Source organism: Oryza sativa, chromosome 5 (assembly GCF_034140825.1).
Source record: "Oryza sativa Japonica Group chromosome 5, ASM3414082v1".
NCBI classification, from domain to species: domain Eukaryota; kingdom Viridiplantae; phylum Streptophyta; class Magnoliopsida; order Poales; family Poaceae; genus Oryza; species Oryza sativa.
The window spans coordinates 25,410,841-25,437,550 of NC_089039.1; the positions used below are offsets into that span (position 1 = coordinate 25,410,841).

General features: G+C 43.2%; 4 protein-coding genes and 2 non-coding genes across 6 annotated transcripts; 5 read left to right on the plus strand and 1 right to left on the minus strand.

The window, feature by feature from the left end:
* Window positions 1-1,130: 1,130 nt before the first annotated feature.
* LOC4339282 (uncharacterized) lies at window positions 1,131-4,498 on the plus strand. The gene is made up of 3 exons (XM_015785336.3): window positions 1,131-1,785; window positions 2,829-3,016; window positions 3,662-4,498. The coding sequence occupies exons 1-3, from the start codon at window positions 1,188-1,190 to the stop codon at window positions 4,163-4,165; spliced, it is 1,290 nt and encodes a 429-aa protein (XP_015640822.1). The 5' UTR covers window positions 1,131-1,187; the 3' UTR covers window positions 4,166-4,498.
* A 1,770-nt stretch (window positions 4,499-6,268) lies between these two features.
* LOC4339283 (probable xyloglucan glycosyltransferase 7) lies at window positions 6,269-10,097 on the minus strand. Its single transcript, NM_001420691.1, has 5 exons — window positions 9,194-10,097; window positions 8,288-8,596; window positions 7,887-8,177; window positions 7,681-7,794; window positions 6,269-7,210 (listed from the first exon to the last, which is right to left on the minus strand). Exons 1-5 carry the CDS (start codon window positions 9,920-9,922, stop codon window positions 6,587-6,589), a joined length of 2,067 nt encoding a protein of 688 aa, NP_001407620.1. The 5' UTR covers window positions 9,923-10,097; the 3' UTR covers window positions 6,269-6,586.
* An 8,098-nt stretch (window positions 10,098-18,195) lies between these two features.
* LOC4339284 (uncharacterized) lies at window positions 18,196-21,519 on the plus strand. The gene is made up of 9 exons (XM_015781853.2): window positions 18,196-18,319; window positions 19,104-19,258; window positions 19,563-19,651; window positions 19,749-19,884; window positions 19,967-20,041; window positions 20,192-20,313; window positions 20,416-20,491; window positions 20,978-21,037; window positions 21,119-21,519. Exons 2-9 carry the CDS (start codon window positions 19,130-19,132, stop codon window positions 21,245-21,247), a joined length of 816 nt encoding a protein of 271 aa, XP_015637339.1. The 5' UTR covers window positions 18,196-18,319; window positions 19,104-19,129; the 3' UTR covers window positions 21,248-21,519.
* Window positions 21,520-21,659: 140 nt separating this feature from the next.
* LOC9271549 (probable aspartyl protease At4g16563) lies at window positions 21,660-24,042 on the plus strand. Its single transcript, XM_015781852.2, has one exon. It carries the CDS (start codon window positions 22,333-22,335, stop codon window positions 23,764-23,766), a length of 1,434 nt encoding a protein of 477 aa, XP_015637338.1. The 5' UTR covers window positions 21,660-22,332; the 3' UTR covers window positions 23,767-24,042.
* A 426-nt stretch (window positions 24,043-24,468) lies between these two features.
* Window positions 24,469-24,540, plus strand: TRNAD-GUC (transfer RNA aspartic acid (anticodon GUC)). Its single transcript has one exon. It is a non-coding gene; the product is annotated as a tRNA-Asp (tRNA).
* A 1,941-nt stretch (window positions 24,541-26,481) lies between these two features.
* Window positions 26,482-26,553, plus strand: TRNAD-GUC (transfer RNA aspartic acid (anticodon GUC)). The gene has a single exon. It is a non-coding gene; the product is annotated as a tRNA-Asp (tRNA).
* The last annotated feature ends 157 nt before the right edge of the window (window positions 26,554-26,710 follow it).

The following is a 26,710-nucleotide window of genomic DNA, read 5'->3' on the forward strand; positions in this document are numbered from 1 at the left end:
ACCGGCTCCCAAATCCCAATCAGCTTTCAGCACAGCTGCTCGGCTCCAATTCTAAAATTGGTAGAATGTATATTTGTGGCTAAAAAGGGAAATTGAATGAAGAGTATAAGTTGGAATTTTCTTAGCACAAGAGCAATTATTCACAATATTTGCAACAATACTATTCTTGTGCCGAAGAGAAAATCAAGCCACAGAGATTAAATTGATGGCTAGATTAAAATGAGGAATTTGGATATTTGGATCAAGAATTAAAGGATGAGTTTAAGATCAAAGGATGGGCTAACAATTAATTCCAATGAGATTGGAATTACTTCGGTTTAGGTTCAAGGCAAAATTGGAGGATTTCTTGGTCCATAATTCATAATAGTAAAAATGGTTTTCAAACTAAATTTTGAATAAAAGAGCTTTAGTCGAAAGAAAGTTTAATATTCGAAACAGAATTCCAACAAGAAATACCAAATATGTTTTTAAATGAAAAATACAAAAGGGACTAAATACCAGAGAGGTTTTATGCAAGTTAGTTTTAGGAGGTCCTGCTAATTATATTTTCCTAGGTTTAGAAGGTTATTAAGAATATAAGAATCAGCATGGTGCAAGATTAGAAAATGACACATTTTCAGGATGTTACGTTGTTAATCATAGCAAAACTATGGTCAAGTGTCCTCAAATTATGGTCCTTTATATCTTCCATTGCTGATTTGCTTCGGACCTAGCTAAGGAAAAAAACAGGTGTTCACAGATGTTTGAATTCCTAGGAAAAAATCTCCTCTGCTTTTCCAATGTCCCAATTCTCCATTCCAAAATGGATGACAGTGACAAAACCTATATAGGGATTGAAATCCTCCAGTTTTCCCACAAATTTCGTACAAACCAAAGTGACCACAAACTCTAGATCTCCATATTCTTAATTCTGAATCTGTGATAAACCTCTGAAAGTGCTTGATATGCCTCTCAAAGGCTCACGGTCTCACCTACCCCCACCCACACCCGATAACAAACATCATCTTGGCCATCGCTTTCCGATCGGACGGCTCGGAACACACCAGGAGTCGCCCAGAGCCCCAGACTGATCCACCACCACCCGCGGCGTACGCTCCACGACACGAGCCCCAAGTTCGGCTGGTCGCCACGCCACCCATCTCCATCTTCGCCCACGCACCCGCACGGTCGCACGCACGCACGCGCCAATGTCGTGGCTCGCGCGCTCCATCGCGGCGACGCTCTCCTCGCCGCGCGGCGAGCCGGACCCCGACGCCGACGAGCCCGACCACGCCGGCGACAGGGCGTCCTCCCCGGAGGGTTCCTCCCCGCGTGACCCCGACTCCGACGAGGCCGAGCAGCCCGACACCCCGAGCCGCCGCGGCGTCAAGGACGACATCTCCGAGCTCACCGAGACCCTCACCCGCCGGCTCTGGGGCGTCGCCTCCTTCCTCGCGCCCCCGCCCCCGCCGGAGTCCTCCACCCCGCGCGGGGAGGAGGAGGAGGAGGGTAGGGATGGGGAAGAGGAGTCAGCGCAGTCGCCGCGGATCGCGGGGATCCGGAGCGATCTGGCGGAGATTGGGGGGAGGGTGAGGAGCGGCATCTCGATGCTGCAGAGCAACAAGGCGGTGGCGGAGATATCCAAGATCGCGTCCTCCCTCCTGCCATTTGGGCAGGGGGATGCGGACGAGGGGGAGCCCGTGGCTGGCGTCACTGAGGAGGTTGTGGTGTTCGTGCGGCACATCTCGACCAGGCCCGAGACTTGGCTCGATTTCCCACTGTTCATCAGTGAGCGCTATGCAGATGGTAAGTTTCACTGCCTTGGTGATGTCTCAGACTTACTTTGTGTAATTTGGTGCATTAGGGATGGAATGCTTGTACTTTCTGGTCTCAATTCGAGCGAATTTGGTTGTGATTTGTGGGAAGATAATTCATTGGAGTTGGGAAATCAGGAAACCCTTTGCTGTTAACTTATGATTTCTTAGGAGGGCTGTCATGTCAACTTGAGCAAAATTGCGTAACCGGTGATAAATATTCTCATCATTTCACTATATAAAACCAATAACAATTTGAAAGAGTAGATGCTGGACTTGGTGATGTCCACATGTTCTGTGGAAAATCGGGCAGGTTATACTGAATTGTGCTAGTACTTATGTTGGATTTGTGCATTATTGCTTGACTTGAGGAGACAATTATCAGGGCCCAGAGTTTTGTTTATGACTCATGTTTCCATTCCAAAGTTAACATTCTTAGTTGATTTTATGTTCCGTTATTTCGTGCACTGGTCTTCGAGACTGACTCAATAGTACTAGGAAGATATGAATTAATTATGGAAATTCAGAAGTAATACTAATTACAATGACAAGATGGCTTAGTTCCACACAGGAAATGAAACAGATTAAGATCATACTGGATTTTGAAATTTCATTATGTTTCTGTTGAATGCTACCAAGTTTATTATGGTGTATTAGTGCAAGCATATATTTTGCAAGTATAGCCTGTATGTACACTGGCTTCAAATCTCATCTTTCTTTTGGATAATGGCCGTCTGGTGGACTGCATATTTTTTATATACTTATTAAAGTTCTGTCAATGAATTCATTGTTCAAATCTATATAATGTCTCAAGAATATCATTTATTCATCAGAAGGTAGTACCGTGTTTAATAGCTTTAAACAGCAAACTTCTTGAATGCTTCGTGTCCTTTTCGAAAATCCAGCTTTCTTTGAGAATCAAAGCTGCAAAAGATAATAATCAACACTACTATTTTACATCTTGCAGTATAATACTATGTCATACTGTATGCTAACGTTATGATCTACTCCCTAACAAATGTGTTATTTTAATAGACTTTGAACTTTCGGATGCTCAGTATGTGCATGCATTATCCATGGAGCACCTTGTGCCAAGCCTGTCAGATATAAAAGCTGCCATTTGCTCTACTGATATGAGTGAAGCATGTTTCTGGAAGATATATTTTGTGCTTCTGCACTCGAAACTCAACAAGCAAGACGCTGAACTTCTTTCAACACCACAGGTAATTCCATTATCGTGCAATTAATATTTTTTTAACAAGTAATTTATCATGGAATCTGTTGTATTCCTTGAAATGCATGATGAGCTTCTTAAACCAAAATAAGAAGGGGAGGAAATTGAGCCATTCCAGCTTATATAGTAGTTTAGCACCACTATCTTAGTTACCACGAAATTCTTGATAACCACCCTACCCCTTCACATGTGAAATACCTTATTTGATGACTTGGTTAGCGCATACAGGTTGTGCCTAGAATGGGCTACCCTCAAGTACTGTTATGTGCAGTGGCGGTGTCGGTGGACTGAGACCTTGGGCCACCTATGCCATGGTCCAAGGCCTGGAACTGGCCCATTAATTTGTGCTCATTATCACCATGGATAGGCAAAGGCAGCCCAAAATAGTTGGCTGGCCTGGACTTGTACCATATCTAGTTCCACTACTCCACCCCTTATGTTTACACACAAATAAATTGAAGGGTGTACCAGGGTAGTATACCCAGTATCTCTAATCTAGATGCAGCTTTATTTTGACTAGCTGGGCGCATTGTCAGTTCTTGTGTTGTAACACAGTCAACTTCTTTCCTCGGTTTACATTTTCTGATGCCAAGGTTTTAGTCTGATTCCACTTCAAACATTCTCTTCCATTCAGATCCTACAAGCAAGGGAGGAATTGCTGCAAAGTTTACAGACTAAGAATAAGCGAGGATCTGAGGTTCCGGAGGAAGAGGAATCATCAAAAACTGTGATTATGTCCTCTGCCCCTGCTGAAGAGAAAGTGATACAACCTTCAAGCATTGAAAACAAAGCTGGAAAACCAGAGGTTTCATCGTTCGAAGAACCCAGTTCTGATATCTCGCCAGATGTCGAGGCTGAAAAGTTCCCCATTGCAATTACAGAGATGGAAATAGTAGACAAGTCGGTAATTGAAGAAGAGTTGTCAGTGAAAAATGAAACCAAGAGTTTAGCCATCGAGCCCAAAATTCATTCCGAGACTGATGAAGATGAAGTTGATGAATGGCCTGATGATGACGACGATGCAGAAGAGGTGGTTGGCACAGAAGGTAACAGAACTTCACTGGGACAGGAGGAAGATGTATCGTTCAGTGATCTGGAGGATGACGATGACGATGGCAATAAAGGGATAGCGAAGTAGCTAGGCGGGCTCAAGGTATGGTCCCAGACTCCCAGTGCAATCATCACTTTCCGACAGTCCCATAAGCACATGCTGGCTTCATTTCAGTAGCGGCAGATACGCATTAAGGGATCATTACTTTGTTATTATTAGGCCCATGAAGTGATGAACCCCCAAACTTGCTCAGTCTGGGATACCCTGCTTAGAGCCGTAATGATAGGGCAATGCCTCAGCTCGTGTTAATGCTGATGGCGACTACATCTGTATTATTGACCTCTCTGCCTGTACATAGAGCCCTCTGGGCGTGCTGTTATAACCCAAGGTACGTACTACAACCACTGTGTTTGATCTGAAGTTTCCTTGTCGCCGCTCTTTTCGTACGACAAGAGTCTACTGTTTGCTCACCGTACTTTGGATTATCATCATGCTTGAGATCCCAAATATCCGCTTCAATAATGCTAATCATCCACACGTGACCGCTGAGTGTTGATTGTTGAACAACCAATGGCGATTCATTTGGCCCAACCACTAGAGTAGAGCACTATTAGTATGCAGTAAAACTGGCAAGAGATGTTCAACGGCGAGGAAGGACGGTCAGGTCAGGTGATCGCTGCTGCCGCGTGAGGCTGTAGACGCTGTAGCTGCCTTGCTGTTGCCGGGTAGTATAATCTATCGCGGAGCCAGCCGACCGCGCCAACAGATTGGCAGACGGCACGGCCCCGTAGAGCAACGTAGTCACGGTCGCACACAGCAGCCAACCCAGTGGAGCAGCACAAAACCAACCGGATCACCGGGGAAATCCGCGCGTCTGCGGCGCCTCTCACGCACGCACAGCGCGAGGGAGGGGAGCATCTCAGCATCTGCCTAGCTTGGCGCGGCGGGGGCAGCGTGAGATGGAGCCCATGTGAGCCGCATCTGGGGACACGCATGGGCGCCGTACCTCGCGAGAGAGTCGCGCACGCACCAAAATCCGCACCTGACGCCGGGTGCCTGCGTGCGTCGCGCGGGCCGGCGCGCGGGGGCAGTCAAACGCGGCCAAAGCAGATTAAGGAACTGGACGAGGCGATCACATGGGGGAGGGGCAAATGGCAAAGGGCAACACACCATCCCATGCATGTTGCAGGCAGGCACCCGTTGCTTTCAAATTCAGCTCTCTCTTCTTCTCTTCTCCCGGATGCCAATACGTACGAGATCGCGGTGATAGCGCATGAAAAACAAGCGTAACGAGGGGGGAGGGAGGCTGATGGCACGTCGGTGTCACGGCGACATGCGACGACGACGACGAGAACTCGGCGAACGGAGGAGCAGCAGCAGCCTAGTAAGGGTGTCTGATTATGTCCTGGATCTCGGAGAGCGATGGACACAGGGTCTCTTTCCTCGCGAGAATCGGCGCCATGTGCCTTGTCTGCACGCGCCACCGGCGAGCATTTTCATATCCATTTTCCCTATCACATCTTCAGAATTTCTGGCCTGATATGCAGTGAAAGCTGTCTGGTTTTTTTATACTTTGGACCAGGAGAAGATGGAGGAGAAGAATCACTGCCTCAAAACTGAGTTCTGTGAGAAGCTTCTCAAGCAGATGTGCGTTCCATTGGGCAAGAAAACAATTGCTAGAGGTTGAAGGTAAATAATACAAGAGCCGTGCCATCAAACAGATGTACTTTTCAGTGGAGAGGAAATATTGAGTAGGTAGCTTCTGATATGAAAATAACAATTGGAAGGTTAGGAGAACATGCACCATCAGGCAACAGGCCAAACAAGGTTTACAGGTCACTTGTAGTATTTCCTATTTGCCTCCACATGGACTGTTGCAATTCAAGGAGCACACTTGGGCGTACTTGTCTTTTTCAATGATAGTAACAGAAATCAAAACAACCTGGCCTAGCCAATGCACATGACAAAGCCAAAGACAGCATGGAGCAAAGGCCCCTTAATGAGGGGCTCCATTTGGGAGTAAGGTAAAAGTTCTTTCAGAACATACTATTATCATTCATTCATTCACAAACAACAAACAGGAGGACAATAGAAGATGTTCTGAACAAGTGATTAATTCTATATACTGGATGAAAAAAAAGGACAATCTGACATGTATATGGATACCCAAGGTAATCGATCAAAGTACATGGTAGAAACATGTATTATCTTCATTTGAAGGTAAAGTTTGTTAAGAGAGAAGAAGAACCCATCTAGGCACAAAAGATTCTTACAAAAGAATTGCCTGAAGGAATAAAAGCATCCCACAGGCTTAATCCAAACTATATCTATCTACATCTCCACAGTTCAGTATATGTGATGAATCTTGACCCCTAGAATAGGGATCAAAGCTTCCATGTGTAAGCATCGAACATTTGCATCACTCTTCCCTTTACAAAGAGCCCTTTGATGCTTGCAAAGTGTTTTCTTTCAAACAAAAAAGAACCCCATTAAACTCTTCATCTTCTATCACTCCACTTGCTCACCAATTAGGTCGAGACCAACAACCAAGAATGAGACCCCTTGGAACAGAAGAAAGTAGAAATGGATTCCCTGAGCAGATAGCAAACTGCGAGCTGCTGCCGTTAACAAGAGGAAGGAAAGTGCCAGTTCCTTCCTGTAGATCCTATTGTGCTTCTTCTTCTTGGAGTCCTTTTTAGGATTCGACTCCTCCTTTGTTAGCGCGTCAAGATTGGGAGCAGATCCTACTCTTTGCTGCTTGGAGTGTTTCTCAACTAGCCCAACAAGATCGCCCTCCGAAGAACGACCTGATTTCTTGGTGACAACCCACTCATAGGCACTCCCGAGCTGGAACAATCCAGAAATCATGGCATTGAACTTGGTTACGGACATAGTGTTCTCGAAAAGAAGGTATGGGACAATGAATGGGAAAGATTTTGGGGCTGGGAGGATGTTCAGGATGGACATTGTAGCTGGAATGTAGCATACAACCCAGGCAGGGAGCTCAGCTTCAGGAACAAACATTGTCATGGGAAGGATGACACAGAAAAGTGTGAATGAATAGAAGGGTAGGATGAGCTTGCGGAGGAGGAAGAAAAGGAATATGAGGTTGAACTTCTTCCAGAACCCAATCTGCACAAGAAATTAGGCAGCGATATTAGGTTAATTATCCAATGAAACAGTATAAAAACTGTGGACTAATAGGTAGAAATCAAATATGAAGAAGGGATAAAAAAAACTTAATTAGTATATGTCCTGGTACGAGATTGTGATAAGTTCTTTGATGATTTCAATCAAGTGAACCGACAGAGAATTCTTATGGACATTGGTAACTTGCTTGAGTGGTTAGCAACTCATCATCTTGTTCAATTTTCTTATATTGTGCCTCAATATAAGATAATATGCATAAAGTTTGCCCAAACATGTAAAAAGGTACCATGGTTGATGCTTCTCAACAACTACTCCATCTTGTAAATTCTCATTAAACCCATAACATATTGGGAAAGTGACTCTAGCAAAGAAACTACAGTTACAGGCTATGCTAGTACATGCATTGCTGGAAATTTTAGCTTTCACAGTGCTACAGAAGAAAAGTATCGTACCTTAGATTTTATAATGTCCACAAAGCAGAGTCTGAACAATTGCATGGGACCTGAGTGCCACCTGTGTTGCTGCTTTCTGTACGCTTCATATGATTCTGGCAACTCACATTGACACTGCAAGGGAAATCACATGAATCAAATTATTAGTCTTTGACATTTATACAATGCAGATTCTGCTTAAGCCACGAAGAAATTATTGATTGTACCTCAACATCATTCAGGAAGACAAACTTCCATCCCTTAAGATGTGCTCGGACAGCAATATCCATGTCCTCCACTGTTGTTCTCTCCATCCAGCCCCCCGAATCCTCAAGCGCCTTAATTCTCCAAACTCCGGCAGTTCCATTGAATCCAAAGAAGTTGAGGAATGCACCATTCACCTGCTGCTCCACCTCAAAGTGGAAGCACAAATTTACGTTCTGTAGTCTAGTCAGCAGGTTCTCATCCTTGTTTACGAAAGACCATCTTGCCTGAACCAACCCAACGTCATCCTTCCCCTGGAATTCAACATTCAAGATGTCAGAAAATATAACTAATACGGTTCATAGTCATAGAAGCAAAGCAACAACGTGTTTACAACTGCCAGCATTGTTCAGTTGAGTCCAACCTTGAAATGTGGCACGGTTCGCTTCAGGAAATCGGCTTGTGGTTGGAAATCGGCATCAAATATGACAACAAACTCATAATCCTTCACATAACTGCAATTCATGGCTGATTTAAGGTTTCCAGCCTTGTAGCCATCCCGGATCACCCGGTGCCGGTATATGATGCGCACGCCCTCCCGCTGCCATTTCTCCACCTCCTCCTTGATCAGCGCAGAAGTGGTAGCATCATCAGAATCGTCCAACACCTGCACCAAGAAGTTTGACTTTGGCCAGTCCAGGTTGCAAACTGCCCCAATGGATTGCTGGTACACCTGCAAACATCCAGATGAAATGGAATCAATTGAATTGGCCTAGCCTCTCAGATAATTGAGCCTCAGATTTCCAAATTGTGCGTAGCACGCTCTAGTCTTAAAAGGAGTACGCTATGCTGCCCAGTTTGATGTTCAATTAGCATGTCTTCTGGTTGACGACAACATCCAGACAGAGAATCAGGGCAATAAGTATGCTTGAAAGGTACGACACCCAACGGCAAAATTCAACCTTAAAAACACCAAATTTTTGCTCTTGTTATAGTGTATTGAGCAAGCAAGATCACAGCAACTTAAAACTTCAGAAACCACCCAAGTTGTTGTTAATGCAGAACATCTCCGGGTCAAAGAGGAACACAGGTCAAAGATCCAAACCAATCTAATGCAGAGTCTACACAAAATCAGCAGAATCCTCCTGCTGAATTCGCGCAGAGGAGAACTAGAACTAAGGGATCGAATCCCAATTGCAGCTAAAATAATTCGAATATTTTGATCCAGGAAGATACAAATGTACATATAGCAAGAGAATGAACAGCCAATCTGAAATTCCAACTTAAGAGGGCAATGGAGCAAATGATTGGAGCTTTGCTTTGGGCTTACCTCTCTCTCGTTGCACATGGGCATCTGGACGAGCACCATGGGGTAGTCGCCGGCGCCAGCCTCGACGTCCGGCTTGCCGGCGGCGGCGGCCTGCGGCACGGGCTTGATGCCCTTGAACCTGATCCAGAAGCAGCCGAGGCAGAGGACGAGGCGGTCGATGCTCTGGACCATGAAGAGGGCGACGCAGGCGTTGGTGAGGAACTGGAGCGGCGGCGCGAGGTAGTCGAGGCGGAGGCGCATCCACCCGGCGTAGGAGGCGGCGAAGAGGCCGTCGACGGCGAGGAGCGACGCCACCTCCTCGAGGTGCCACCCCTGGAGGTAGGCGGCGACCTCGACGGCGAGCAGCAGCAGAGACAGGACGAGGGACACCCGGATGCAGCCGTAGGAGCGCGCCCGCAGCGCCGTGCTCTCCCCCGGCGCGGCGTCGGCGTCGGTCCGCCCGGACGCCACCCTGCGCCTCGCCGCGGACGCGACGGCGAGCGCGGCGGACGCGGCGCCCGTGAGCCGCCCCGCGGCGCGGTGCGCCTTGAGCAGCAGCACCCACGTGATCTGGCGCGCGTTCTTGCCGCGCCCGGCCTTGCCCGCCCCCGCCGGCGAACCCGGCGCCACCTCCGCCGCCTCCACCTCCGAGATTGACCAGTTCGGATTCTCCATCTTCACCACCACCGGCGTGCCACCCCCATTGCCGACTCCTCCTCCTCCACTCCTCCCCCACCACGACGGCGCCATTGCCAACACAACCTCTCACAACTCCAATCAACCAACCAACCAACCAATCGCTCCTCCTCCTCCGGCCTCACCTACTCATCAAGAACTCCTCAACCTTAATAAGCCAGCCGGCCACCCGCGGCAGCAGCAGAGCGCACAAGAACAGCTCACCACGTCGGTCTTAGTAGTACGGGAGAGCTCAGCTTCCTTCTCCCTCCTTTTATTTATTTTCGTCGTCTCCTCGCTACTCCCCCAATAAAAAAGCCTTCTTTTGGCTCTCCTCTCGGACGCACACACAACACAACCAACACAGCCAGAGTGACCAGCGGTTAATGCCTTTGTTATCCCGCCTTAAAATTTTTCATCAGGCTACATCGAGCGTTTAACACCTATATAAAATATTAAATATAAGTTAAAAAATAATTAATTGTACAAATTGTGACTAATTTACGAGATGAATCTTTTAAGTCTAATTGTTTCATGGTTTGACGATGTGTCGATATGGTGCTACAGTATAATTTTCTAATGATAGATTAATTAAATTTAATAAATTCACCTTGCAGTTTACTAGGATTCCGTAATTAGTTTTTTTATAAGTACCTAAACATTTTATACAATACCTGATGTAACACGCTAAAATTTTACATCCTCGTCTAAACACCCCCCTAGAAGCTGGCAAAACGGTGAAACACTCGCGAGCTGGACTCACGCACGGACGCTTCGCCGCTGCTTCTTTCCATCCCTGACGACGATGAAACCGCGTGTGTTTTCCCTTGACAACGAGATTAACGTTAGCCGAGCCGCGGTTTGCCGGTTTGGGTTTTGGTTGGTTGGGCTCGTGCGCGCGCGTGCCGCCGGATGGGCTCGCACGTCGTCTCGTCTCGTCTCGTCGCGTCCAATTCGTTGCGTGCGGTTGTGGCGGCTGCTGCAGCATGGCGCGCTGTCGGTGGCAGCCACGGCCACAGCTACAATTATCCCCCCTCCGGCTGCCGCCGCCGCCGCAGAAAAACGGCCGAACAGCAGGAGTTCCTCTCATTTCTTCTCGATATCTTCATCAGAAAAACGGCCATTGATGAGTATGAAGGATTAATTTCTTGCTGATTAAATGATGATTTTTTTTAAAAAAAAAAGGTGTTCGTGTCAGACGTGCATGAGCGGATCATGGAAGGGAAGAGGCGAGGAGAGGTGAGAAGGAATCAAATCAGGATTACAGATCTACACGATGCTTCAACTGGGCTCAAATGGAGACAAAAACATGGTTTGGTTCTACCAACAACATTGTCCATGAGAAACTAAACAAGAGGATCAACTTACTAACTACTACTTGTATCTCCATACTTCAGATCGAAAGAATCTGAGCATCCCGGGACAAAATTAGCATCCACTAACACACGCAACTTCAGATCATCAGATGAGCTAGCTAGCCTGTCATCTGTGGGACTAATAACTACGATTTCTGGACATCATCATCATCATCATCATCAATTGCATGCCCCAAACATCGACTCCTTTCTTTTCACTTCCTTTTGCATCAAACCACCTCAATTCAAACCTAACCCATCCATGATTTTCACACGAACACTAGCACAAGATTACATTTTCTTTTTCCAAGTCACAAGACAGCATCATATCTTGCACACATAAGTGGAGCTCATTTTGAGAGGGATTATTATTGGAGAGACAAAGCCATGGGCAGCCACATCTCGCAGCCAGCCAAGATCCTAAACGTGCATGAGCCCATCAGCACAGTGGCATCGGCCAACTATGCCGCCGTGGATATGCTCACGTTTAATTGTGGGTGCCTTGCTTGCTTGCTTGCTTCCCATGGCCAGCTAGACCATGGCTAGTAGCTGCAGTAGAAGTATTAACTAGGCATAGGGACACACACTGCTTCGTGAACTGTACAGCTTTGTGGGTTTGGTTGCCCTGCGGCTTCCATCGTTTTTATTCTTGCTTGCTCCATGGGAGTGAGGGAATCATTCCATCTGCAGGTTCTTGGCTCCCATTTTTTCTTTTTTTTCGCGGGGATGGCTCCCATTTTTTCGACTGACACAGACATACTCCATCCGTCCCAAAAAAGACAAACCCTGGTTTTCGTGTCCAACGTTTAACCGTCCGTCTTATTTGAAAAAATTAAAAAGATAAGTCACGCATAAAGTATTAATCATGTTTTATCATCTAACAACAATGAAAGTACTAACTATAAAAAAATTTCACATAAGACGGACAGTCAAACGTTGGCACGGGAACCCACGGTTTGTATTTTTTTTTTGGACGGAGGGAGTATAAGTATTCAGTGCAGCTTCCATGGATGGAAGTTGTTTAATTAAGCTAGCTACTCTCGATCTGTATGACTTGCATTGACTTTGCCATGGTAAAAAACCTGATCTTTTGTTGTGCTTAGCTCAATTGCTCAAACCAGTAGAAAGAGTAGTAGAAAATAATCTGGGAGAAGCAGTGGTGGTACTGTTTTTGTCGGCAGAACATTTTGGCTGGTGAAATGCCTATATCCTGTTGGAATTATGATTAAAGTTTGTAGCTTTGGATCGTAGTAGCTCCTGATCAAGTTGTGTTTTATTTGCACATCTCTTTCCTAGGAAGAGAGAGCTTAGCAATATGGAGTTTATGAGCTGATACTACAAGTGAACCGTCGGTGGGAAAAGACCAAGAAAATTTCCCTGTTGTCACCTTGAACTCTGAAGAGTTTCGGGATCTCGATGATTATAGTAGCCTCATCAGCATGAGAAATTTCTCGAAATTGGAAATTAGTATACAGCACTGTCAAACGAGAGATTCTCAGCAGAAGCGTGCATTAGAAACTTCCGTCGGTTCTAACTTCTGAATTATTGTCCCAAGAACAGGAAAAAATGTAGCCCTGTCATCAAACCCAATAAAATTCTCGTGTTAGTACAGTATGCTATAACTATCTAGAAAATATGAAGCATCATGTTGGTTGGGTAGACCATGTTACTTTGTTTACGTATCAGTACTATCTACGTATAAAAAACCGTATCTACACAGTTAAACTATTACTACAAACTTTAACAAAGTATTTTTTTTCTTCACCGATCATACCAAACTTACTGAGTACTGGGTAATTCGCCATAGAAAAACTCTTATGGCACATCAGTAGTAAAATGTAGCAATTGTCAAACGACAGTGTTCGCTGGAGTAGTTAGCAAAACGAAAAATAAATTGGCAACTACAACAGTTGAAAACTGTCGTACTTGGTTGATGCCATGTTTACCTCTGAACATGGGAGAAGCTAATCACAACCACCTAATCTGACTATTTTAGTCGCACGTCTTTGAGACAGATTCCCCGGATCATGCTTGCCTGGTGCCCAATTAGCTGCACACCGATGCGATTAATTTCCGCGACGGGATTAGCAAAATTAGGCCCTAAAAATTCGCACTTTGTGGCCGTTTCGAGACACGGCTGAAAGCTGAAGCTTAGTTGGCAGTTTGACTATACCTGAATGAAAATTGAAAAAAAGCCTTGTCAAACATCACATTAATCTAAGTAACTATCATTAGCTGTGGTCTACATCTCTAATAATCTCATAGTAGACTGCATTACCATGTCCAAACAATGAAAAAATGGAGGAGGTCAGAAGTGAAAAAGGAAAACCAGAAAGCATATATAGGAGGCTCACACTTGGCGTTGTCGGTGCTTAGTCAATTGGTCACCACCTGCACTGCAGGAAAAGGTCGTCTACCTAGGCCCGTTCTTCAAAACGAAAAAAAAAAGATTAACGTGGGCATATGCTTCATGAATCATGAGCTTGTAAACGATGTGATTTTCATAAAAACTTTTTGTAAATATTTTTCTAAAAAAGGCTTTAAATATACTTTTTAACTTTATAATAGTTAATTCATCTATTTGCACACTCAAATAACGACCACAAAATTATTGAGCTATTCAACCGTTTAGCAATTCAGAAAAAAAAATTGCAGGTACCACTACTACTAGTAATGGTAGTACTAAGATCATGCCTTGCACACAGCTGGAAGCCTGGAAGGAAGACAATGACGACTTCGACCACGAACTCTACTTTGTTTTGATTAATCCATCAGAAAGTACGAATTAAATTTGAAAATATACTGTTTATCCAAATTTTTTTCAGAAATATTCGAGATGAATTTTTTTTACAAATATAACATCGATCTCGCGCAACCGTTATGCGAAAATGACGTAGACATGACGTCACCAGCGGTATCGCACGATAAAAGCGCGAGACCGTGCAGTATCGCGCGGTATTGACACGAGATCGCGCGGTCTCACGGAAGCAAAGAGCGAGTCCGCTCGGTATCGCTGGTTGAAGCAGCGATACCGGCATGGCAGTCCCGGCCGTCAATGGTTAATTACCTAATTAACTATTAACTAATAATAATTATCTTAATTAACAATTAATTAATCACAAATCAAGATAATTAATTACTAATTAACTGGCATGTCAATGCGGTATCGCTCTTTCAATCAGTGAGACCGTTTGGTCTCGCTCTTTGGTTCCGCGAGACCGTGCGGTCGGCGCGAGAGACCGTGCGCTCTCGCGCTTTCACCGCGCGATACCGTTCGTGACATTACGTCCATGTCATTTTCGCGCAACGATTACGCGAAATCGACGGTATATTTCTATAAAATAATTTGCATCCCGACTATTCTTAAAAAAATTAGATAAACAATATATTTTTAAAATTTAATTCCAGAAAGTACTCGTAGGAGGAAGTTGTTCTTGGAGAAAGGTGAAAAAAGAGAGAGAGGAAGAGATGGTGTGTAAAAAGGGAAACGATTGAGGGGAGAACGAGAAGGTTGTTGAGACTGTCAGGGTTTCAGAAACCTTCCGTGATCGCAAAGTAAATGCAGGCAGCCACGCACGAGGGGCTCTGACTTTACAACCTTGGCAACCCTATCTCAAGAACGATCCATGGCGAATTGGCGATGGCGCAATCGAGAAGCAGCACATCGAGATCGAGTATAACGAGAGGGAGAGAGAGGTCCCCATCGTTTGATTTATTTCCTAATAAGTCAAAACGGCTTATTAGAAAATAAAAATGAATTTGTAGGTAAAACTTTTATAAATGTGTTCTTGGTAACTTAAAAACCAATATTGAAAAAAAATATGTTACAAATATCTCAAAATCAATCTTAAAATTAAGCTTGAAAATTTAATATTTGGCTTTTTCTTTGACTGATTAGGCTATCCGATGGGAGCAGAGAGACGATTTCAGAGGTGACCGAATCGGCTACTTCCGCGGAATCCTTGGGCCAAATCTGCTGCGCCCAAACTTGCGATGGGCCCATCTTGAATAGCTTGTGTTTGGTATGGGCCGTGTAGCATTAGGCCACTATCAGCCTATATGGGCTTCCAATTCAACAGGTAGAAATTAGTAGGGCCAGTTTTACCAAATAGAATTTTTTTTTGAGGGAATTTCATCAAATATCCAGCTCACCGAATTGCGCTATGTTAGCAAACCAATATTGTATAAGAGGTATCTCTAGCTTTCCAAAGATTTGGTAGTTTATACTCATAATATTCATCTCATCTCATAAAAGCTCTTTCGAAACGATGGGATTGTGAAAACAAAAGAATATGAAAAAACACATGATGTTAACATGAATGCATGCATAAAACGGATGATTGTAAACACATAAAAAAACAGGAATAAATAATCGTTACGATTAGACCGCCGAAAAAATACAAAAATCTTAGGAGAGATAAAGACCATCGTTGAATAAACTTCTGACAGCACCATCGTTGAATAAACTTCCAACAACAGCATTTGTGTATAAAAAAATGTATTTTTCTATACAGGTAAGGTGGATATGATGATGCAAATGAAATTGGAGCGATGAAAAGGGAAATATGGATTTGGTTCAGGTTCTCGAGATAGGCAATGACCTTACATCCTGTTTGGCTGGGGTGAAAATAGTAATCTAGCCTACACGACTATGTCGGCATAAAGTCATGGTGAGGTAGTTGGGATTAGCTGTTGGCTCATGTGGCTTGTATTGTCTCTCATTCTCCCCTTTTGAGAGGATTGTATTTATATCCAACTAGAAAATAGGCGTGCTAGTTGGCGCGCCGATTAATAAAGCCTGTGGTGGTATTGTTGGTCATGTTCGAGATACATAAATTGATCATTTTTTTTTCTTGAGAGATTTGAAGACTATACAAATGGAAGCAAAGAGACCATAAAAAAAGAAAATATTAGAATGAAATTCACCTCCAGAACACATAGTTATATAGTTATAGTACCCACTGGAAAACATTTAGTTAGACATATTCCACAAAGTCAAGTTGGAGTGAGTAGTGTAAGATAAGTCAATTGGTCACATGGATAGACGAATATATTTGAAGTTCATATACTTAAGAGCTAGGGAGATTGAATGTATGGGGTTATCTACATAAATAGTTAATTCTAAAATATATATGAAATGGAATATTTGTGATATTCCTATTTAAAAAAATATTATGGAAATGTATAATTCTCAACAATATATGTTATAAAGTGGCAACAAATCCTAAGTGATTACTACAGTTGGATCGCTCTTTCAAATAAAAAAAGCTTAGGGTCTTTAAGTAAATACCTCTATACGCAAGTTTTAAGTGGATCAACATATTAGGAGGGGGGGGGGAGGAGGGGTACATCCTTTTATAAAGTGGCAACACATCCTAAGTGATTTCTACTGGATCGATCTTCCAAATAAAGAAAAGCTTAGGGTCTTTAAGTATATACCTCTATATGCAAGTTTTAAGTGAATCGGCATATGAGGGATGGGGGGGGGGGTACATCCTTTTAATCCCATCTAATCGAAATGTTCTAGATGTTGTGTTGTTAAGGTATTACCTTTTCTTTTAAAAGCTGTTAAGGTACTACTTGCTTTTAGAATTATCACATAACATTGTAGTTTTCTATTTTTCTTGTTCTTATGTATTTTTTCTTTAGACAAAATCCAAGATTTATTTGATAAGACATGGGCGTCACGTGGCCCAATCAAAAGACGACGTAACCGCCGGCTTTAGATTAGTAGATATGGGCCTTTTGTCTAAGTATAACTCAAAAGTTAAGTTAGGATACAAATCCAAATAGCCCTAGTCATTCTGTCATAGAACTATGTTTTTCTTTTGCAGTTGGGGACTCATTTCTTCTTACTAGGTTAAGACTATCTTTATTTTGAGGTTTTGTTTCATAGGAATCAATATTCGGTATTCACATGTCTGCAGGGCATCTCAAATTTAGTAATTCCTTTCGTCTCAAATATAGCTACTTCACTGTACAAATTTAAACTATTTAGTAATCCCTCTGTCTCAAATATTGCTAACTTTATAGTAAAAAATTAAACTAAAAAGGTAGCCATACTTTAGGATAGAAAGACCAAAAGGAAATTATCCATGATATTGGATCTCATGCTAAAATTTCTCCAAAACTGACATGGATTGAGGCATTCCAAATGAATTTAATAGGATTCACTAACGTTCAAAACTTTGTTATAAGGGGCCATACAGGGGAAAAATTCTATGAGATTGGAATCCTAAAAAAAATCTTATTTCCTTTAAAGGAGCCATATAATGTATGCATCATGTGGTTTAGTGAGAAAGAAAGGAGCCATATAGTTTGACTGTAAATCGGAATAAGATCTGGAATAATGATCTACATATATGTTTAAACTAATTTGACATTTTGAGTGAGCACCCACTCCACTTTAACCAGAAGAATCTGGTCATTGATCTGGTCTCTGATTAGATGGGTTATAAAGCATGACACTGATAATTTGTATTAAATAAATAGTAAAATATACGATTGGAAACATCACGGACTCTTTACTGTCAGTTTTTTGTTTTCAAAATTTAAATATCAAAATTCGGAACGAATAAGTATGAAGCTGTAAGTTGCAACCTTCTTGAACTCTCACTTTAATATACTATTATTATTACCAATTTAATTTAAGAAATTGTAACTGCCGACCGGGGCGGACTCATTTTTAATCTTACGCCACCACATTTAAAAAATAACCAACACATTTAATACATACCATCAATAACACGGGTTACCGACATGCGTACAACGAGCCGTATTTTTTTTCCCTTGCATCATATACTCCGTATCAAATTATTTCGTTTACTATCTGATGCGTGACGATCATAAAGTTCTAAGCACTATATTAAACTAAATAAATCGAGCTATTAATAGTGCCTTGGCCTAGGGTGCAAGCTAAGTTTTTCTTTATTTTTTCCTTTTCTAGTTACGCCAATCGGTTATATTCCGTTACCTTTCCCTTCCCTTCTTTCCAGTAGTTTCCACCTTTCCCGCATCTTCCGCCGTGGGGAAGGGAGCAATCGGCAAGCCAATCCAATCCGGTTGCTTCTCCTCCAATCCAACCTCGTCGGCGGCGGCGGCGACCCGCGCCGCGCAGGTGAGGCCTCCTCGCGCTCCCCCTCCCGCTTCCGCCGCCGCCGCCGCTTGGGTTGCCCGTCGATCATGCGTCCCGCGGATTGGGGGCTCGGTTTTTTTGTATTTGATCTGGTTTGCGTGGAGATTAGGGGCGATGTACGGGGTGGATTTTTGGTTATGGGTTGGATTGGATGGGAGAGATCGTATTTCGTATCGATGCTCCGTTTGGCCTTAGGTTTTGTATTTAGTGGATGGCTCGAGTCCAAGCGTAGAAAAGAGAGAAAGAAGTGATTCGGAAGTTCTATGTTGTTGTTTCGATGTAGATGGAAAAGTGTATTGCGCATTTATTGTTTTGGGATTACTAGCAAAAGTTTCATGCTCATTTGTCTCTTGCTTGTAAATTTTGATGGAACAATAGAGAGAAGACACAGGGACCAGCTAAGCTGTGCATCCTTGTTGGTGATGGTTTTTTACAAATGATGAATAGCCGCCTATCAGCAAAATTCTTTCATTTTACAGTTGCTGCATTTGGAATTTGATTGAACAATTATCTCCTTTTGTTTTGGTCAAGTCATGGAACTGGTAGTGCCTTGCATTCTGAAAAGGGGCTCTAGATTACTGTACCTCATTTAAGATAATTTGGCAGCAGTACAATATTATCCTATATATATTGTGATATGTTCAATTAATACTGTAACACTTATATGTACAATATTATCCTATATATATTGTGACTGTTCATGCTTGTACATTGTTCAATTAATACTGTCACACTTATATGCATCTCTGTTTGTGTTCCTCATTAGGCTGTTGAGTTATCACGTATTTGATTATGGATCTGCCATTGATGGCTGCTAAAGCCTATAAGTACAAAGCAGAACTACTTGTTAAGGACTACCTGCTAGCAGATTCGTATGTTCCATACGCTTCTGTGCTTGGCGGAATTCTGATGTGCAAGTTGGTAATGTCACTTCTGACTCTCACTTTTCTGTTAATTATCATCATTCTACTGTGTACCTGTGCAATAACATGTTCATAGTTGTGCGTATGTGTATACTCAAAGAGAATGCCAACATCTATGCCATTGCTCTTTTGCATTGGAATGTAAGACCTTTTTTTTTCATTCACTGGTTTTATTTGTTCCATTAAAATCATGGTCAATGATGATGGCACATAATTAATATAGCATATTATTTCCAACATCCATTTCATAGTCCTTGTAATGGTTTTGTTATCTTGACTATTGTGTTCTTTTGCTAGCTCAGTCATATGATTTCACACGCTTTATCAGTTCATTCTACTTCAAAGGCTATGGTTCTCTCACAAAGATGCAAAAGGTTGAATGGAATAACAGGTCAGCAGCATTAACCAACTTAATTGCCAAGTTCCTACATCCCACTCTATTATTATAAGCTTCTGATGATACATCTTCTGACCCTTTGTTACTATAGGGGCATGTCCACCGTCCATGCAATATTCATTACACTTATGTCAGCATACTTAGTCTTCTTCTCGGGTTTATTCTCTGACCAGCAGGATGGACCAGTAACATTTAGAAGTTCGAGCCTCTCCAATTTCACGCTAGGGGTATACATATGCAATTACTTTATTGTCCTGTGACTTGTGATATTTCATTATACTTAGTTACTTGAATCTCATGTTTTGCTAGGTCTCAGTTGGGTATTTCATTGCGGACCTTGCCATGATACTATGGTTTTACCCTTCACTCGGTGGAATGGAGTATGTAAGTAAACATTTTTCATCTTATTTTTACCCTCTCTTCAGTTTCCCTCCTAACTGACTAACCTAGGTCCGTTGCCCTCCATTTGACTCCTGCAAACTGCATTATTTGTCATTAGCCATTACCAACTTACTCTTGGCTGTCTTTTGTCAGCTTGTCCACCATGTATTGTCACTTACTGCTGTAACGTATACTATGCTTTCTGGGGAAGGACAGTTATACACATACATGAGTCTCATCTCAGAGACTACTACACCTGGAATCAACCTAAGATGGTAACTGAGTATACAAATATGTTGCATAGAATTTTGTTTTGGTATCATCTTCAATCCATCAGTCCATCTAAACTGCTATTCTCTCCCCTTTGTGTTATCAAGGTTCCTTGATGTTGCTGGAATGAAAAGATCCAAAAGATACGTTGTTAATGGAGTTGCAATGTTTCTTACTTGGCTGGTAAGAATAAAGTTCTAAACTAGTTGTGTTGTGGCAGAATGTATTGTTCTGCACTGACTATAATTAAATGGGAATTATGTGATCTATGCATACATTTTCGTGAAAGCATTAGTCTTTAATTACATCTGAACTTTTCAACTGTAATATTGTTTTATTTAAATTTTTGTGATTTCGAATTTCTGCTAGCCTTGGAAGCAGTTGTCTTGCTAGTTCGGATTTGTACATATGTTCAAACAAATGCTTGTTTTCCAGTGAGGATAATATTGGCACATAGGTTTATTGGCTACCAAGTGAGATATATTGAATTATTCTAAGGGAAAATGATCCTTCCTAACTATGGGAGTTTTAAGACTAAACTACCAAAGTTGTATTTGAACACTCAGGTTTACTTAAATCTGTCGCTAAATCGATAATATGGTTTTTTACTATATTTTGGAGCTTCAAGTACCTTGGTCTGCTAACAATGAAAGAAACTCCTTTGTGCAGGTTGCAAGGATAATTTTGTTCATGTACTTGTTTTATCAGATCTTTTTACATTATGATCAGGTACATGGTAATTCTTCTGGATTCAATGTACATGATGGCTATCAAACACATATTTCTGACTTGATACTTGTTCGCATACAGATTAAGCAGATGGAGACCTTTGGTTATCTTCTGGTTTGTGTTGTGCCTGCCATACTGTTCGTGATGAATATGATATGGTTTTCCAAGATCTTAAGGGGCCTCAAGAAGACACTGGCCAAGAGGCATTGAGTGGGGCAAGGGGTATGCATGTACAGCCACGACAAACCACCTATCTGTAAATTCACTCAGCAGGCCAGCAGCCTATAGCTTCTCATTAGTCACGATGGCTAATCCTGGTAATATCAGCTTGGCCATTAAGATCCAGATTTATGATTGAATGCCCAGCTTTTTATGCATGGATGATATATTAATTTGTATATATGTTCCGCTATGGCTGTATGTTCTTAATACCCATCTTCTTTTTCTCGGTATAAATGATTATATCTTAGTTTTAACTTAAACAACTATTTGCCCCAATTTCAGTCACATTGTCAACACATTGCTGTAATTTGCCATCAGCTTTGGCCATCATTCCCAAGAATAGTTTGATCATCAACTTTTAGTCTCCCTGGACTAAACTGCCTTTCTTTAGATCTGGCTTCACAATGATGCCCGAGTTTTTAAAACATGTATAGGCTGAAGAATTTTGGAATTTGGAATTTGGAATCAAGAAAGTTTTCAAAAGGTTATCTTTTGTAGACATGTTCCATATAACTCTTTATATTCTACTGATCCTATGTGGGTTCCAACAAGGAAAGCAAAAAGTAAGAGATGGAGCCTGAAATATAACACAATTTCTAGTACAATCAACAAAACCAAGTGCCTGTAGGATTAACATTCCTTCAATTAACTAACTCAAACAGATGAACAAAAAGGGTGCAGGTGTCACAAGTAAATCAAATGATCCCATGAGATACCAGCTAATGAGATGCTGGGGAAGTGCTCCTTGCAATTCAACTTCCATCATGTGGGATATGTAGGACATACAAACTGCCAGAAACATTGAAGCAGTTAAATAGCTCCATTTTAATTAGTATCACAATATGAGTACATTAGCTTATGCACCTCCCATAGTCCCTTCCCCTTTTATTTGGCACCTTCACCATGATAATAATATTTCATTATCTGCACCATTAAGTGCCTTCCATCAGATAGCATATAGCTCAAGCAAGTTTCCAACTAAGAATGCCTTTAAATTTATTTTCTTGAGTACAGCTTTCTAAAGCTTATATAAGTAGTCCTAATTCTCCTCTTCCTGATCTATCACACACAATATGCATTCTTTCATTCACTTGTCCATTCTTCTTTGCCTCCTATCCACAACCCTCATTTCCTATGCAAAAGATAGCAAAGCCCATAGCAGTGTGGTCCTTGGCCTTAGCCATGTTAGGTCTCTATCTGCTCCATCCATGGTGATAATAAACTCCACAAGATTTGACTTCTTGGACATCATAGAACCAGTAACAACATATACAGATGGCTACCTTCTTTCCCTAAACCTGGGCATGCCCCCACAGGTTTTTCAGGTGTACTTGGACACAGGGAGTGACCTCACTTGGGTTCCTTGTGGCACCAACTCCAGCTACCAGTGTTTGGAGTGTGGCAATGAGCATAGCACCTCCAAGCCAATTCCATCCTTCTCCCCATCTCAGTCCTCTTCAAACATGAAGGAACTATGCGGCAGCCGCTTCTGTGTCGACATCCATAGCTCCGATAACTCCCATGACCCCTGCGCTGCAGTGGGTTGCGCCATTCCTTCCTTCATGAGTGATCTATGCACTAGACCCTGCCCTCCTTTCTCCTACACCTATGGTGGTGGAGCACTGGTCCTTGGCTCCCTTGCAAAGGACATTGTAACACTCCATGGAAGCATATTTGGCATTGCCATCCTCTTGGATGTCCCTGGCTTCTGCTTTGGCTGTGTTGGTAGCTCCATAAGGGAGCCTATTGGCATTGCAGGGTTTGGCAAGGGCATACTCTCCCTGCCATCCCAGCTAGGGTTTCTTGACAAAGGATTCTCTCATTGCTTCCTAGGATTCCGGTTCGCGAGGAACCCGAACTTCACCAGCTCGTTGATCATGGGTGACCTCGCGCTGTCTGCGAAGGACGACTTCCTCTTCACCCCAATGCTGAAGAGCATCACTAACCCAAACTTCTACTACATTGGGCTAGAGGGTGTCAGCATTGGAGATGGTGCCGCCATTGCTGCTCCTCCCAGCTTGAGCAGCATCGATTCCGAAGGCAATGGCGGGATGATCGTCGACACTGGGACGACATACACTCACCTCCCTGATCCATTCTACACCGCAATCCTATCATCCCTTGCCTCTGTCATACTCTATGAAAGATCTTACGACCTCGAGATGAGGACGGGGTTTGATCTCTGCTTCAAGATCCCTTGCACACACACCCCATGCACACAGGATGAGCTGCCTCTGATAAACTTTCACTTCCTCGGCGATGTGAAGCTCACGCTGCCTAAGGACAGCTGCTACTACGCGGTCACCGCGCCCAAGAACTCGGTGGTGGTGAAGTGCTTGCTGTTCCAGAGGATGGACAACGATGACGACGACGACGATGTTGGTGGCGCGAATAATGGGCCAGGAGCAGTTCTTGGAAGCTTCCAGATGCAGAATGTTGAGGTCGTCTACGATATGGAGGCAGGGAGGATTGGGTTTCAGCCCAAGGATTGTGCCCTTCACTCCTAGTGACGACGTCGTTGGAGAAATCTATTCGTGATACTTTTCATTCTATCCCTTTAGCGCACGATCGAACGGGGTTTCAGGTGTTCTTGGCCATTTTTATTTCAGTCGAGCTGCTTTGTGTGTGTTAATGGTACGAGTGGCCGTACGAAGTCACTAGCAAAGAGAAATTGTTAGTGGGGAGTTGATGACGAGAAAGCAAAGGGATCACACTCATGTAATGCGAAACTGCCACTTCTGTTTTAAGTTCAAAATAAAGGCGTGCTTTATGTGTTGGAATAACGGTCGAGCTAGTGTGTACATCACAGTTGTTTCAGAAGTGTATATGCTTTCGACGTTTGATGATAGACGGCTCAATGTGCAACTGATAATCAATATTTTCTCCCTTAGCTTCCGGTACGTGATGATTCGTGTGCATCTGAATATCATCACACCTTGTGTTTGTGATCATCTGGTTGTATCAGACGGCTTACGGAAGATATGTTCTGCTGTTGGATTGGGTTGGGGTCTTGGGGAATGGATGCTGAGTGCCACTCTGTGTTTGTTTCACTATCCTAATGTGTTCCGTTTAGTTCTCTGTCTTCCACGTGACGATCAATGTTTTTCTCCCTTAGCTTTTGTTCGGTGATTCGTGTGTATGTCAAGTATACGCCTATCCCGGTGTGAACTTTGGCTTTCAAAACCCTGTGTCTCAACGAACACCAGCAAGTCGTTGTAGTATAGTGGTGAGTATTCCCGCCTGTCACGCGGGTGACCCGGGTTCGATCCCCGGCAACGGCGAACTGTTTTTTTTTTAGCCTCCGTGCAGAACGAACGGCAGAAACGTGTCTCTACCAGTCTACCTTCGCCGCGGGTAAAGACTGCCAGTAGTAGAGTTGTCTTGCCCGTGGCGTGTGGGTGAGTCCGCGTTCCGTAATCCGTGGGTGCCCCTCGTCGTCGTCGGCACGTCGGGAACTAGCGAATCGCTGTGCGCGAGGGCCACGCGAACCGTGTGCGTGCGTGTTGCGTGGTGCTGTGCATGCGCGCGGCGCGGAGGTATGTGGGGGTGGGTGGGAGAAGGGCGGGGGCGGGCATGGGCATTTGGCAGACAGCGCGTGCGTGCCGCGCAACAGAGGGGTCGTTGGCGGCGGCCCCGCGCTTTCTTCCCACGACCCACAACCTGAGTGCGCTGCCGCTGCTGGGAGCCTGGCCTAACATACATATGCTTTGTGCAAGGGTGCCCGGTGGCACTGTGGCGGCGCCAGTACAGTCGTTAGTCGACACCCTTGGCTACTGATGACGCGCGAGGTGGGGTCGTTGCGGGATGACACCGGACCGGACATCCCCCATAGCAACGATAACCCTGGTGGTATACGTACTCTCTCCGTTTAAAAAAAAACAACGGGATTTGATCCCTCCTAATATAACGAAAATGTTTTTTTATAAAGGGAGTATACTGGTATGTATCTTTCCGAACTTATCATAGCGCTTTTTTTTTCTCTTCTTTAGCTTCTTTAGAGTGCGTTTGGTTCCAAGCTATACTTTACCATCATTTGTTTTTTTAATAATGGAATATAATATCTCGGCTTTTACTCAAAAGAGCTACAACCAATTATTACATAGTAGCTTTCAAGAACATAGTGTAACTCTAAATGAATAGAACATACCGAAGAGAAAAACAAAGAAACCAGCCTAACGTAAGGAGATCACAATTATTAAAGTCTATTTGTAAATCTCCAACCATAATTGGTAAAAAGTTGCATAACCTTAGTCTCCAACTTTCGGCATGCAACATTCAGAAACTCTTCATCTTCATCACACCTTTGTAGTTGTGCCCAAAATCGAAGCCAATGAGTTGCCCTGAAAATGACCTGCATATAAAAAAATGATGGTGATTTGTCAAAAACCATATCGTTTCTACTCAGCCATATTAACATCATTTGTTAATAAATATTATCACACTCACTTAAGGTGATTAAATTTTTTTATCACACTTCAACAAGTTTAAGGGAATCTTGTCACAGAGTCATAGATGTGTGGGACTTAGCTTATTGGAAGAGTCTCTTGTCACAGTTGTAGCTACAACTAACAACTGGCAAGATAATCAAACTTGTCTAACTTTAAGTGTAGCAAACTGTAATAAAATATGGCTTGTAACCGAACACTCCCCAATAGTGTCTTGCCTTCAAGCACCAAGCTTCACTTCACTGCAGTGATTGGCTTAATTGCTCAGTCCGGTCAGCCAGCTCTCGTGCGTGGATCGGAGGAAGCTCGTGATGCGGGAAGAAGCACCGCCGGAGATGAGCCAGCGGCTCCTCCTTGCCATCCATCGCACATTTGCGCGCGTTGCTCGATATTTGGGTGATTTTCACGATTAGCTACCTTGTTAATTACACTATGCTTTTGTTGTCCGTGAACCCTTTGTTCTAGTGCCATGCTAAGAGCATGCCAATACTTCCCCACCTTAGTGTTGGACTACACAAACTTTTTCCCCCTGCTTGGTCAATAATTTGTTACATATTATACCAAAATAAAAATGATATGTTAGATATGCCAAGTCTGTGCTTGTTTGGATATTGGAGATAATGATGCCTTGCAGTCTTGCACGTATACTGCTACTCCCTCTTGATATTCCACGATCGGACTGACAGGACAACGTTATGGTTTAGTAGAGGTTTTGCCAATTGCCGTACATGGGGAAAATAAGAATGTATTGCCTTATTCAAGAAATGAAGCACCTAAGTCGTTGTAGTATAGTGGTGAGTATTCCCGCCTGTCACGCGGGTGACCCGGGTTCGATCCCCGGCAACGGCGAACTCTTTTTTTTTTTTTTTGGCTCTTGTAGAGCTCAGGGCCTCAGGCTCTCCGTTCAACGGAGGGAGTATGATCTAACCTCTTTTTAGTAGCAGAAAAACTATAAATCGAAAATTATCGTATAACAAAGAAATTAGTGATATCTAGTAGAGCCTCT

Bases quoted from the DNA above. Each gene is read 5' to 3' on its own strand.
- LOC4339282 (XM_015785336.3), top strand. From the start codon at position 1,188: ATGTCGTGGCTCGCGCGCTCCATCGCGGCGACGCTCTCCTCGCCGCGC. The intron at 1,786-2,828 runs GTAAGTTTCACT...TTATTTTAATAG, and splicing joins CAGTGAGCGCTATGCAGATG to ACTTTGAACTTTCGGATGCT. The intron at 3,017-3,661 runs GTAATTCCATTA...TCTTCCATTCAG, and splicing joins AACTTCTTTCAACACCACAG to ATCCTACAAGCAAGGGAGGA.
- LOC4339283 (NM_001420691.1), bottom strand. From the start codon at position 9,922: ATGGCGCCGTCGTGGTGGGGGAGGAGTGGAGGAGGAGGAGTCGGCAAT. The intron at 8,178-8,287 runs GTTGGACTCAAC...GTTGAATTCCAG, and splicing joins GAACCGTGCCACATTTCAAG to GGGAAGGATGACGTTGGGTT. The intron at 7,795-7,886 runs GTACAATCAATA...TTTCCCTTGCAG, and splicing joins TCTTCCTGAATGATGTTGAG to TGTCAATGTGAGTTGCCAGA.
- LOC4339284 (XM_015781853.2), top strand. From the start codon at position 19,130: ATGGATCTGCCATTGATGGCTGCTAAAGCCTATAAGTACAAAGCAGAA. The intron at 19,885-19,966 runs GTATACATATGC...ATGTTTTGCTAG, and splicing joins TCTCCAATTTCACGCTAGGG to GTCTCAGTTGGGTATTTCAT. The intron at 20,314-20,415 runs GTAACTGAGTAT...TGTGTTATCAAG, and splicing joins CCTGGAATCAACCTAAGATG to GTTCCTTGATGTTGCTGGAA.
- LOC9271549 (XM_015781852.2), top strand. From the start codon at position 22,333: ATGCATTCTTTCATTCACTTGTCCATTCTTCTTTGCCTCCTATCCACA.